General features: G+C 36.1%; 1 protein-coding gene across 6 annotated transcripts in view; it reads left to right on the forward strand.

The window, feature by feature from the left end:
* PPM1B (protein phosphatase, Mg2+/Mn2+ dependent 1B) overlaps positions 1-14,667 on the forward strand; it is a 95,200-nt gene that overhangs the window by 69,191 nt on the left and 11,342 nt on the right. For 4 of the 6 annotated variants that reach the window (XM_042981296.1, XM_042981302.1, XM_042981297.1 and 1 more), the window contains exons 5-6: positions 30-87; positions 9,774-10,841. In XM_042981296.1, the coding sequence (XP_042837230.1) occupies positions 30-87; positions 9,774-10,079 (364 nt within the window). In that variant the 3' untranslated portion in view covers positions 10,080-10,841. Of the gene's footprint in view, positions 1-29; positions 88-9,773; positions 10,842-11,696; positions 13,466-14,667 lie in introns of those variants that run through there. The other 2 variants (XM_042981299.1, XM_042981298.1) reach the window with 2 other exon arrangements.

The following is a 14,667-nucleotide window of genomic DNA, read 5'->3' on the forward strand; positions in this document are numbered from 1 at the left end:
TAATAAACCTGAAGCGTAATTTTTTTTAGGCGCAATGTTATTGAAGCTGTTTATAGTAGGCTGAATCCACATAGAGAAAGTGATGGGGTAAGTTTTATTTCGTTTCTTAAGCATTTTAAATAATTTTATAATGTAAATACTAGATATAATACTTTCACATAATGAAATCTGTAATAAAGTATTAGTACTTTTCATGTTAAGGAGTCAGTTAAAGTTTAAGGGAATGTATAGAAATGGAAGTAGAGATACAGTTCTGTTCTGTAGATAGACTTGCCACTTAACGGGCACCGAGTACCTTTTTGTTGGGCTGTACTTACTTCCTCCCTGTGTGTCTGCCTTTCCTTCTCCCTCTCCCTTAAATCTTAATTTTGAGGCGAAGAATGTGCTTTGAAGTATCTCAGTTTCTCCTTCAGCAGGCTGCTACCATCACTAGAACGTGGTGATAGAGAAAATGAGCTATTCTTTTAAAGACCTGACTCTCAGTGCCCCTGTGTGCCCAGTTGAACACCTAAGGATAATTTCTTTCTAACCTTAGCATTGCCGCTATAGGCATGTGTGTTGAGCTGAGATAACCATTTTTGCTGTTCTCTGCTGTGCTTCCTCAGAGCAGAACTCTGTCACTTTACCTTCCTTACTGCTGTTGATGTGCTGTCAGCCGCGTCTCTGTACTGTTTTTATCTTGGTACTAGTGCCAGAAGACAAAACAGTGCCTCCTTCTCCTCCTCCTTGTCCCCCTCCTCCCTCCTCCTCCTCCTCCTCCTTCTTCTTGTTCTTCTTTTTTTTTTAATTGTCCTGTATTTCAAAGTCAGTAATTCAAATAAGTATTTTCTCGTAGGGTTTTGAAGTTTTCGGACATCTGTAAATGAATAACTTAATTTTTAACACTTATGCTTGAAAGATTTAAGGGAGCCCAAGTTAGTAATGAAACTCATTGAGAAGAAATAGACTCACCCTCCAAGTCTCCAGCTCCTGGTGACAGGTCTTGAGAGAGACGTCAGCCACTGGTATCCTCTCAATTGCACTGTATTCCTTTTTGTGCAGCAAAATCCTCTTGGTTTTTTTTTTTCTAAACAATAAAAGTGTCCTTGCAAAAAGGAACATTTTACAATTAATACATTGTAGTGAGTTGAATATAAGTGACACTGTATACTGCTAATAACAGGATTTATATCTTGGTCTAGAGCAGTGGTCCTGAGTCTTTCTTTGGTGTTCGGTACCTCAGAGTGTTAAGAATTGTATCTAAAGCTATGAAATTAATTTAAAAACGTCATGTGATACCTTTGAGAACTCTAAATCAAACAAATGAGGACAGAAGTTGGGGTGGCCATGACTGAAAAGTTCGTCGTAAGTGGGTGGTGGAGTGAAGACAGGCTGGTCTCTTCAGCTAGATTATAGGTTCCACACAGCATCCAGTACTATGGTTAGGGGAAATAAACCCTCAAAAGGTAGTTACTGATTCATTACTAGCTGTCTAAGTGCTCCTGTTTCTTCATGTGTGTGAAAATGTAACCCCGGTGTGTAATCTTAGAAAATAATTTTGGGGTACCTGGCTGGCTCAGTCTAGATAGAGCACGCAACTCTTGATCTCAGGGTCATGAGTTCAAGCTCCATGTTGGGGGTGGAGCCTACTTAAAAAAAATTATTTCATTATGCCTTGCCAAATTTCTTTGTCCCTCAAAAAAGTTGGCTACTTTTACTCCAGATACGATTTTTAAAATGCCTCAGAACCCTAAATTAACATTGGGGTTAATGTTTTAAACTTTTTTAAAAAATAGAAAATACTTATACACAGCTCAATAAACAGTGAATGAATAAAAAACAGAGCCATGAAACTGAAGAGAAATTCTCAGGATAAAAAACTGGCCTTGCATATGAGTATTCTATGACTGTGTATAAGTTAGGAGATGCATAAGCTTTCTAGTAACATCAGCAGATGACACACGGACAGTCTACCCTGAGGTGAAGTGATACAGCGGGGAGACTACAGAACATGAGGCATGGTTCCATCTCTCCTGTCATTGCAGCTTGCCGTGTCCACATAAACACACAAGTTAAAGAATACAGTGTTTCACATCATTTGGTAAAGAACAGAAAGAAGTGACAGAATAGGGAATGTGATTCATTTCCATGTGACCTGTACGCTGATTGCCTGGCAAGTCCGAATTACAAATAAGAGGGGATTTGAAGAATGATGAGAATGACAAATGAAATGAGGAGGATGGTAGTTCAAGTGGACGGGAGAGGCAAGAACAAAGTATAAGCCAGTCTTTGAAGAAAGGACCTCATTTTGTCCAGAGCATAGAGCTGCTGTGGTTAAAAAAAAAAATAGGATGTGGGGCGCCTGGCTGGCTCAGTTGGTTGAGTGTCTGACTTCGGCTCAGGTCACGATCTCATGGTTCATGAGTTGGAGCCCCACATCGGGCTCTTTGCTGTCAGCACAGAGCCGACTTCAGATCCTCTGTCCCTCCTGCCCCTCCCCAGTCCCTCTCCTGCTTGTTCTCTCTCTCTCTCAAAAACCAATGACCATTTGGAAAAAAAAAAAGAACTTAGGATGCCAGAAGTACTTTTGGAGAGACTGGAGTGCCCCCCCCCTTTTTTTTCCCTAAGTTTATTTATTTGTTTTGAGAGAGGGGCGGGAGGAAGGGGTGAGAAAGAATCCCAAGCAGGCTCTGTGCTGTCAGTGCAGAGCCCAGTGCAGGCTTGATCTCAACAACCGTGAGATCACGATCTGGGCTGAAATCAAGAGTCAGACGCTTATCTGACTGAGCCACCCAGGCGCTCCTGGAGAGGCCTTTTGAACTTTATATTTTACAGAGAGGAGCCACCATCTGTTTGGAGCATAAGAATGATAGACCCAAAGGAATATCTCTGGTATTTTAATCTGTTAGAAACATGTGCAGCATTAGATTAAAGAGATGCTGGCAGTCAAGTAGCGAAATAATTGCAGAGATCAGATGATAAGCGTAAACTCATTATCAGACAGATATGCGGATTAGAGAAACTTCCCTGTTTACTATAAAAAGTAACTTTTGCAGTCCAGAGCCCTCTTTTGGGAAATACCACTTTGCCCTTTCAGAATAATCATGACCTTAGAAAAATGTTGACCCATCATCACTAGTAGCAGTAATGTAATAAAAGAACACAAAGAAGCAGAAAAAAAATGAAGTCATTATAGGTGTTTAAGTTTTTACTTTTTAAGCTACTGTAGCAGTGAGTGAGGCACGGACGTGCTCCATAAGTGCTTCTTAACTTAGTTAGATGTGTGCCATGTGGAAGATGTTGCCGAAGTACAGTGGCAGGAGCCCAGGGTTAGTTTACAGAATGGGAAAGACAGCAGAGTGGTGGAAATACAGAAGAGGAGCCAGGTGGGACATTTTATAAAAATTGGGGGTTTTTTAAGTAACAAAAATAAAAATTTTGTTCAGACATTTTAAAAAATGAGGGGGACACCTGGGTGGCTCAGTTGGTTAAATGTCCGACTTCGGCTCAGGTCATGATCTCACAGCTCGTGGGTTCGAGCCCCGTGTTGGGCTCTGTGCTGACAGCTCAGAGCCTGGACCCTGCTTCGGATTCTGTGTCTCCCTCTCTCTCTGCCCCTCTCCTGCTCATGTTCTGTCTGTCTGTCTGTCTCTGTCTCTCTCTCTCAAAAATAAATAAACATTTAAAAAATTAAAAAATAAAAAAGAATGCTAGTCAGAGTTAGTTCGAGTTAATCCTAAAATGTCTGCTTCATATCAGAGATAGAATTATCTGGCTGTAAATGCCTATAAGTAATTTGGGGATTACTTATGGAAATAAGGATTCATTTATTTTTCTTATATGAAAAGAAAATCTTGTGGATAATGTATTTCAGAAGGCCCAGTGGAATGTAAGTCAGAAATTAAAACATTTAAAACATATTCAGAAAGTTCATTATTGAGAGGAGTCTTCTGAAGTTGTCTACTAAATTTGTTTCTTAGTTCAACCTGTTGGAGTATGTTAAGACTTCTTAATGCAAGCAGTATTGACATTTTCCCACCTAGTAAAATCTTTGGAAGAGTCCAGCAGGAATTCTTCGGTGGTCTGTGAATCCCCAGAAAGTTTTTGAAAATGTGTTTATGTGTGTACATACGCAGTTTTTAACGAGAAGTATAGTATGTCTGCAGTTTTCATCAGTTCCTCAAAGGCGTCTGTGACCCCAAAAGAACAATCACCTAGAGGACCAGAAAAAGTAAAACTGCATTTTGCTCTAAACTGTTCTTACCTTAGGCAGGGCTCTGAGATCATGGCTTTTTTCTTCTTCCAAAATGCTAGGTTGGGGTGCCTGGCTGGCTCACTAGATGGAGCATGTGACTCCTGATCTTGGGGTCATGAGTTCAAGGCCCACACTGGGTATGTAGATTAGTAAAAAAATAAGCTATTTCATTGGTTTAGGTTCTAATCTTAAAAAAAAAAAAAAAAAAAAAGCTAGGTTGCGTCTTATAACTAGAGGTAGAAATTCTGCGAGATCTGTGACTTCATCTGATTTCTTTATGGCTATAGTCCCGGCACCTACAACAGTGCCTGGCATGTGGTGAGAACTCAGTAAATACTTGCTAAATAAGAGCCATTTCTATTTATTAATTTCTAGGTGTTTGCTTCAGACTATCCTTAAGTCATATATTTAAAAAAAATAATCTGAGGTTGCTAATTTGTATGAAAGTACATGTATAGAGTTTTATATTTTCCATGGAAAAATGTTAAGTTCTTCCCTCAAAGAATACTTAAAATGCTTTTTAATTAGTATATTACTGATCAAGTAGCCATATAGGTTGATGATTTTCCAAGGGCAAAGGGGGGACTTGTAGCTGTCCAGTTGTTGGATATGTATAAAGTCATAGGTGATATCCTCAACACCCTTCTTTTACAGGTAAGCCTGAGAGTCAGGGAGAGGAAGTAGTTAGCCTAGGTTGCAAAGCTAAATAAATGATACAGCCAGAATTTCAGTCTAAGGCATGGGGATTCCCAGAACCATTGTCTTTACACCTTTACACCTTTACACCTTACGTCTTCTGGTAAATTGTTTTCTTTTTTACTTCTCAGAACATATTTATGGAGAAGATCTATACTGTTTGAAAATATGCCAAACTTTAGTCTATTTTTAAAGATGGTACGACATACTGTTTCTCTAAGCTGTGTGGTCTTGATCATTTAAATGACTCTTTAAAATAATTTCAGATTCATTAAATTTTACATAATCCTTGCAGATAACAGCTAATTAGATTCTTCCTTAGTCGTTGTTAATTTTATCTCACGAACTCATAGTTGAGAATTTTTAGCTCTAAAAGTTATTTTTAGCTGAGAAGCAGAGGGTAGGACTGTACCAAAAACACAGTAAATATTTATTCTTTGCTTTTTTCTCCATTGTTTTAGCTAGTCGTTTGAAGAATTTTGCTTATGGCAACTGCATTAACAAATGCTGCAAATAAATACTAGCTAGTTAAAGTTTATCTTCTAAATGTGCTTAAAAATTTCCCCCTTCTGTTCACTGTCTATATTCCAGTGTCTTATTTGGGAGAAAGCAGTATTTTCGTGAGAGATTTGATTCTTTTAAACTGTGTTTGTCTAGATGACAGTGAAACCTTGAAAATGAAAACAGAGGGTAAAGTTCTATATTCTCATCTCCATAATTGCCTTTAATTTAGTTTGCAGAGTACTTTTAAACCATCCCATCTAATAGAATTTTTTCGTCCTATAATATCATTAGTCTCTCTGTATCAAGGAAATACATTGTAGACTTGACTATGAAATAATTTGTGGCCCACTTCTACAATAATTTTAAGCAATATTTCTTTAGTGAGTGTCTGTTTATATGGGGCATTTGCTACGCAAAAATGGTTACCATCATGTATTCAAAAGAACATGCAGGAGGACATTGGTGCTAATTATACCTGTATACAATCTGAACTGTGTCACTTAACTAGCATTCTCACTCTGATAAATAACTTCGGTCTCGCTGAGCTTATAAATTTCCTCACTTATAAAAATAAGGGCTGCAGTACCTATTAGGTAGGGTACCTATGAGGATTAAATGAGATGATATGCATAAAGTTCCAAGTACAGACATTAATTACAGAAAGGAATATGAAATTCTCTTTACCTCAGAGAGCTTACAATCTAATTGGAAAGACTTATTAACAGTTGCAAGGTGGAACTGATGGCTGTAATAGATGTGTAATCGTGATGTAATGTATATATGAGTTCAGGTAAAAAAAAAAAAAAAAGTACAGCCAAACAGTAGGTTCCTTTTCTAATATTAATGAAAATCCATAAGAGAGTTGCGAAACAGTATTGTGAAGAGTCCAATGAAATGGCTGGGTAAGAGGTCTCATCCATCTATCTTTATCGAGCACAGTAGGGAAATGTAATTTGTCTTGAGATAAAATGACTTTTAAATGTGGTCATTAGCTCAAGTTCTTTTCAGTTCAGTGGCTCTGTGATGGCAGCCATTGTAAATCCATCCCAATTTAACTTACAAGTTTGGTTTTAATTTTTTTTTTTTTTTTTTTTTTGAAAGCAGCTACTCCTCCCCAGCTAGCACTCCTACAGAATCCACAGAGACATAGTAGACGCTTGCTGTAGTAACAGGTGTCAGTTGGAGAGCAAGAGGTGCTGTATCTTTTGAACCCACCAAAATTGAAATGCAACTAACATAACATTTTCATCAATAAGTTCCAGTAAGAAGAGTCTATATCACAGGTTCTGTGTATCAGAATCGCCTGGCAGGCTTTAAAAAACTCACCCCCCCCCAGTGAATCTAAATATGTGTTTGAACTTTAGGAGGGGGCGCCTGGCAGGCTAGAAGCGTGAAGCTCTTGGTCTTGGGCCGTGAGTTTGAGCCCCACATTGGGTGTAGAGAGTACTTAAATAAATAAAGCTTTTAAAAAAAAAAAAAGTTAAAAAAACTCACCCACCCCAACCCAATGAGTGTGAATATCATTTGCTTAAAACTTCAGTATGTATATAATTTGAAAAGCTCCACAGGCAGTCCTGGTACGAAATTAGGGTTGATCATCAGTTCAGAATTTGTTTCAATGCCCTAGAAGGTTTTTTTTTTTTAAATTTAATTTAATTTAATTTAATTTAATTTAATTTAATTTAATTTATTTATAAAAAGGGAGTTCAGTTTTTTTGGATCAGGGGGGTGAGGTGGGGAGATTCTTATGCCCTCTATTGAAAGTTCTTTGTGATATACTATCAAGGAGAAAATTGCCTTTTGGAAAACTTGATTAAAGACCAATAAGGTTTATGATTAGCAAGCATTCACCCAGTTGTTCCTTCTTAACCTTCCCTGAATAGATTCAAATGAGAAACTTTATATAGGGAAACATGTTTATTTAGCACATAAGGAAAGGTAAGGGAGAAAAAATAAGAAAAATCTTAACAGAGCACATTTTATTATGTTTTCTCCACCCGGTAAATTTTGCAAGTTAAGAAAAACAAAAGTTATTTGGGGCACCTGGCTGGCTCAGTTGGAAGAGTACGCGACTCTTGACCCTTGGGTCGTGACTTCAAGCCCCCATGTTGTGTGTAGAGATCACTTAAATAAATAAAAACATTTTAAAAAGGAAAAAAAAATTAAAAGTTATTTGACAGTTAACCTACCTGAGGTAGAAAATTGGAGAATTCAAAGAAAATAAAGCATCTATAACTTCACTATCCAATACCATCACTTGTATATTGCTGTATTTCCTGTCTTCCCAGGCACTTTACATATAACATCCTAAAATGAACAGATAATAGACATATACATACACATAAAACATACACGATGCACAGTATCATCTCTTGCTTTTTGCCACAAGGGCACTTTTTTTTCCCCCCAAAGCATTCAGGTGCTCTTCGTTTTTCTAATAAGCGCTGCTATTTATTATGTGGTTATATCAGCATATCTTTGTTTCTTTGTTGCAGAATTGTAGAGTATCAGTTTCCAGAGATGGTTAAAAGTTTATGTCAGATCATCTAGATCAGTAACCATTTTTTTAGAGTTTTTTTTCCCAACTTTTTTTAAAGGTTTATTTATTTTTGAGAGAGAGAGAGACAGAATCCAAAACAAGCTCCAAGCTCTGAGCTGTCAGCACAGAGCCCAATGTGGGGCTCGAACTCATGAACTGTTGAGATCATGACCTGAGCCGAAGTCGGGCGCTTAACCAACTGAGCCAGCCAGGCGCCCTGATTTTCCCAACAGTTTATGATAAAAACTCCCAAATATGGAGAATTGAAATGATCACAATGGACACCTACACACCTTCTACCTTGATTCAACAACTGTAAACATTTTACCATATTGGCTTTATCTGTGTGTGTGTGTGTGTGTGTGTGTGTGTGTGTGTGTGTGTGTGTGTATTTTTTCCCCCTTTCTTTCACGAACCTTTTAACAGTACATTGCAGACATCATCTTGGCATATTTTGGCATGAAGCTCTTAAAAATGAGGACATTTTGGGTGCCCGGCTGGCTCAGTTGATAGAGAATTCAACTCCTGATCTTGGGGTCGTGACTTAAAGCCCTACATTGGGCATAGAGCTTAGTTTTAAAAAAAGAAAAAAATGAGGACATCTTTCCAACCATAACTCTAGTATTATAACCATAATACTATTATCATACCTAATAAGATAAAGATTATCATCTAGTGCCAATTCCGGATTTTCCCAGTTGTCCCTAGAATGCCTGTTACAGTAGTTATTTTAAACGATGGTCTAATCAGGCTGTTACGGTATCAGTCAAGCATATTAATGGAGTCTGTAACCAAGCCCCCACTTTCTTTTTTCCCTTGCCACTGAAAAAGAAGGGCCTGAGCCAGCTTTGTATAGCATGTCCTACATTCTGGATCATGTGATTGTTTTCTTGTGTCCTTTAACTCAGTCCTCTATTCCCTGTTTTCCCGTAAATTGGGAACTCGCTTTATTAGATTTGTATTAAACATGTTTGGCAAGAACACACAGGACATGGCCCTACACTCCCTAATGCATCACATCAGGAGGCACATGATGTAAGGTTCTTCCTTTTAGACTGTCAGCTTAACTGTGATCAGCTTTGATGTGAGAGCGTGTTCAGCTAACGAGATTAAGCAGCTGCTATTGTAGAAACCTGTAAGTTTTCCAAAATTTAATAAAATAGGAAAGGAGTGAGTAGTTTCCTATTCATATCTTATTATCATGTTTAAAATAACTCGTTTATTTTTATCTAGAAATGTTTTAATTGAAGTATTTAAGTACAAACAGGAAATAAAATTCTTATCCACAGAAGCGTTAAAATTTCCCCAAAATCCAGTCTAAATTTATAGTTTTACGTTTTGTGTCTCCTTTCCTACCTGTCATTTTGCAGAAGTGATGAAGAAACTAATGTTCTAATGGCCTGCTTTTCTGTCCTTTCCTATTGCTTTAAACACTAATTTCCTTTTGTACTAAACCATTATAGCCAATTACTGGTTTTTCTTTTATAAGTAAGTCAGTTTTAGGAATGCTTGTGTTGCTGTTGAATTCCAATAGCGGAGTAAATTTCAGATGGAGCTTCAAATGACAGTGTGGAATAAGATGTAAACTAGTTAATGGTAATTTGCTAAAATCGACTTGATATTTCCATTGGAAGTTTTTATTGACACAAGTAAGACTTGATACGTATCTAATGAACTGTTCTCGTGCTTAGCCTATATTACTCGTGGTAGAGAAATGAGTGCTTTGCTGTGATATGTTATGATATACATGTGATATCCTAGTTTGTCTACTGACACTGGGGTCTTGAATCTTAAAAAAAGGCCTCCGAGGAAGCAGAGGAAAGTGGATCACAGGGAAAATTGGTGGAAGCTCTCAGGCAAATGAGAATTAATCATAGGGGAAACTACCGACAACTTCTGGAGGAGATGCTGACTAGTTACAGGCTAGCTAAAGTAGAGGGAGAAGAAAGCCCGGCTGACCAAGCTGCCACAGCTCCTTCTTCGAACAGTGATGCTGGAAGCCCAGTGACAATGCAGGAAGGCCATACTGAATCAAAAAGTGATCTTGCTGAATTAGACAGCTATAATGAAGATGCAGGGACAAAGATGAGTGGTAAACCCATGTGACCTGACTCCGTGGTAATATTTTTGTGATCTTTGATTTGATGGTTTTTACTTAGGAAGTGTAATGTATGCATTTGTAGAACCGTTTTGTTATTTGAACCCTTGGTCAACTAGTTTTATTACATTCATATAGCCTTGTTTTTTAAAGAAGGCCTTTGCATACACTTTTATCAGTTTAAAGTGGACTATTTCTAGAACTTTGAATTTAATAAAGTTATATGTCATTTCCTATTGTATGCCAGAATGAGGCTACTAGTTATTCAAATCAATAGTTAAAGTTATACTAGACAGGATTAGAGATTACTGATAAGCGAGATTACATTATATTGTGGAAAAACTTGTTAATGTAGAATTATATTGCTTCACATTATTTTACATACTAGAACACTCATCGTTAGCTTTGTAATAAATTTGTGTTTTCTTTAGTAATTTCAGTTCCTCAAAGAATGGCAGATGCTGGCCTGTACTTTTTTTTTTTTTTTTTCCAAAGATGATGATTTGTGTGTTCTTTGACTTGTTTATATTTTACATCTCTGTAGTTTTATTTTTAGAAGTTCTGAGCTATTGCATATGTGGTTATTTTTCCTTTCTCTGTATTCTTTATTGAAACCTATTTTTTGAAAAATCTATGTATTATTGATACAGCTTTGGTTTGTACATTCTGTATAGCCTAACTACATACATCAAAATGTATGTCAACCAAGTGTTTAGAATGAAATTATAAGTGTTCAAGTCCAAATAAAGCATGTGATGTGGAATAATCTATGCATGTTGTACTTATTTTTAAATCAAAACAAAAAATTTTTTTAACAACCAGGTTTGGTATATTGGAAAAATGCCCATTAGAAATTCATTTGTATTTATATACCATTTAGAAAACTTTCGGCTTGGCTTTTTTCAGTAACTAAAAGAAAACATTTTGAAAAGTCTTGCTTACTCAAATCCATTCTGCTTCTTATCCCCTTTTTGTGATACAAAATCTTTTGTGATACTAATCTTTGGACAGTATGGACACACATAGACATGTCGGAAAATTGCCATGATGAGCGTTTTAAAGATTGCAAGACTGTGATCTTTGCTGTAAATATTCATCAGCTCTTAACAAAGGCAAGAATCACAGGATGTTTTACATAGTGGCAGATATGAGTTTTTTGTTGTTGTTGTTAAAAATAGGTTTTTAAGATGCGGGAGTCACATGGGGAAATTTTTTTTTACAGCTAAATTATTTTGTGGGTGTAGAACATTAACTTTTCTCCTTCGTGTTTATATTTGTCACGTATCTAAAATTGCTTAACGTGCGCTAAGGCGAAACTTTGGATCTTCGAACGTAGCTGATGTTTTGATCTGTTTTTCCAATGCCAGAATGTTTTTAAGTGGTTTGTGAAAGAGGAAGGCATTTGGTGGAGAGGGGAGGAAAAAACCCAACCAGTTACCTATCTGTAGTAGATAGACCCATGTGTGTACACAAGGTATACACTGCACACAGCTCTCTGTAAAAGTGCCTTTTCAAACAAAGGAAGGTAATTTGTTCATCTAATTTTGTTTTCTTTTGAAATTCAATCCAACCCGGAAGTGGTGTAGGTAAATAATAATAATATTCTTCCTTTTCTCTTCCTGTAGGGTGCTGGAGATCTAGAAGACCCATGGTAGCCTTATAAACCTTCTAAAATGCTTTTGATTCTGAAAATTGGGGGAAAAAAACTTTTAATCACAATTTGCTTCAATACAAGGGAAACATATTCTTGTGGATTCCCGCCGTTTTGTGATATGAGCAGAAAATCATTAGCATTTCCCACCATTTGTTCATATTTGTGTTTTCTGATAATTGCCACTTGTAGCATTGCCTGTACTGCAGTATTTTTCGCCAACCTCAGGCATACTGGTTACACCTGTATTGAACTTTGGGCCCTAGGAACCAACGGAGTGATTTCACCACAAAAAACAAACTGTGCCCAAGGTGCATGGGAATATAGTTAGCTGTACTATGAAGATACATTATGTTTTCGTTTTCGTTTTTGTTTTAGACAAGACACACAACATATAAGCATGTAAGAGTAAAGAACTGTATGGGATGCTCCTTTCTCAGTTCACCACGTTGGAAGCCTTTTGCAGCTCTGTGGCTTGAGATTTCCTTTGAGCAATTTACTATAGGATATATATTTATTATTAATTGTTATTTAATTTTTTTTTTCTAATTTTACCTGTATTACCAAACTGGGTTCTCCGATAATGTCCAAATTGTAATGTTGCCTGCTTCAAGATAAAGTGTATTTGGCAATAATATTATAAACCCTCACAAATTTTATGCATGTATCTACTACATCCTTCAACTCTCACTAGAAAATCTTTTGAAACCAAATGGGTTAATTTATGGCTATTTATAATTTGCTTTGACATCTCACTGCTGCAAATTTTTTTAAATGATGAGATTTGCCTTTATAATGTAAATTGTGATTTTTGTTTTACATGTGGGTTTCTATAGTTTTACTTTTTCAGCTTTTAAGATACAAGTTTTGTGTGTAATTTGGTATAATTTTTAATTGTTTACGTTATTTTAAAAGCTCAGAATATCACATTGAAATGACTATAAATACATTTAAAATTATCTATTTTAGATCTAAGGAAATATTACAGAGATATTTTCATGGGTTCAGTAACCTTTCATTTTATAACATTGGGCACGGTACAGAGTGGCTATCACATAAGGTACTTGAAGATTATTTTAATTCTATTTTTACAATAACCTTGAATTCTTGAATTCTTTTGAGTTTTGCATGTAGTAAATCCAATTAATGCTGAACATGAAGAGTAAAATATTTATCTAAAAGAAGCTATTGGGGTAGGAGAAGCAATGAATGTATCCATTTGTACATGGTTTACATGTTGTGGATGCTTTGTAAACATTATCCTATATGTTTAAATTGTGTTTCAGCAGGATGTAATTGCCCTTGTGTGTAGTTAAAATGAGTCGTCATCTGGTCCTGTGTGAAATGGAATTCATGATATTTTCTGTAACATTTTCCTGAAGCTGTTTCTGGAGAGCCACACCATTTGAATACAGACAGCTTTCCTGATCATTTGATTTATTGTGCACCTGATTTTTGGTCTAAAGGAATTATTGCCACAATATATTTTATTTATTCCTTAGATTTTAGCCTTGTAAGTTAAAGTGCTTTACATGATGATGTTAAAAGCTATCTGTCCCTTTACTGGGTTTGGGGGGTTGTAAAAAGATAGGGAATGAAGAATGCAAAATGGTTTATTGTTCATACTGCCCACTCTGATCCAACCCTGTACTGATAGTACCTTTCCAGTAAGATATTGTGATGTTTCATACAATGCAGTGAACATAACCAACTTGTTACCTAAATAAAGAATTGATAAAAACAGTGTGACATATTACTATTTGGTATGATTTTTAAAAGCAAAAGTCCAGTTTTGAATGTTCTTTTTCAACATTTTATGTAGTTGGAATATTTATTGTGAAATTTTCATGCAAAGCCATGTGGGTGATTTATAATCCCAAAGAGGAATTATCCAAACTGTATAGGACAATACTGACTAATTCCTTCTTCACTCCAAAACCATTTTTTATGCCACTTTTTCAAGTGGTCTGGTGGCCCTTGACATACAAATAATGTGTGACTGAGAAGAAAAACCTGAATTCAGTCTTCACTAATCTGAATTTTCTAGTCCAGCTGTTTTCAAATATTTTAGTCTTAGAACCCGTTTATATTCTTTTTTTTTTTTTTTCATTTATATTTTTGAAGATCAAAGATCCCAAAGAACTGCTTTTGTGGGTTTTATTTATTTATTGTATTAGAAATTAAAGCCAAGACATTATATTGTGTACTATTTTTATTCATTAAAAAATGAAATCAATTGACTGTTAACATAAATAACATTGTTTCATGACAAATAATTATTTTCCAAATTTAGAAAATTATGTGTGACAAGTAGCACTTGTTTTCGTTTTTGTAAACTCTAATGTTGGGCTGGATTCTCACGTCTGATTGTGCATTCATTTTGTTGCAATGTGGCACTTTGAAGTATATGAAGAAATCTGGCATCACAAAAATACGTATATGGAAAGGGTATTTTAATAGCTTCAGGTAATTTTGAATATTTTGTTTGATATACTGTCAGAACTTCAGAGCTGGTAGGTAGTTTCTTGAAGGTTGGATGCAGTGTGAAATCCGCAACTTGATCAGCTTCGTACTCTGTTACATTAAAATCCATTTGCTCTATCTTGTTGGAGTTTGAATGGATCTCCTACTTTGGCATGATTTTGTAACATCATACACTGATCTTTTGGAAAATACCGTTTCATCGAATTGTGCTTTCTTTAGAATATTGACACATTATTATGCAGTGTTTAAGATTTTCTTGTGACTATAACTGATCTCCTCAGAAAAAAATCTTGTTAAGTATTGGGAAGCTGTCAGGCTCACGGTGACGGATACAGATTTTTCAAAATTCTAATTGTCATTTGAAAGGTGAAATTTTGTCACCGGCAACAAATATTGTCAGTTGTTTTCCTTAAGCGACAGGCTTATTACTTCATTTGTTTCGGAGAAAATGTCTGCTGAAT

The sequence above is a fragment of the Panthera tigris genome, chromosome A3 (assembly GCF_018350195.1).
Source record: "Panthera tigris isolate Pti1 chromosome A3, P.tigris_Pti1_mat1.1, whole genome shotgun sequence".
In the NCBI taxonomy this organism is placed as follows: domain Eukaryota; kingdom Metazoa; phylum Chordata; class Mammalia; order Carnivora; family Felidae; genus Panthera; species Panthera tigris.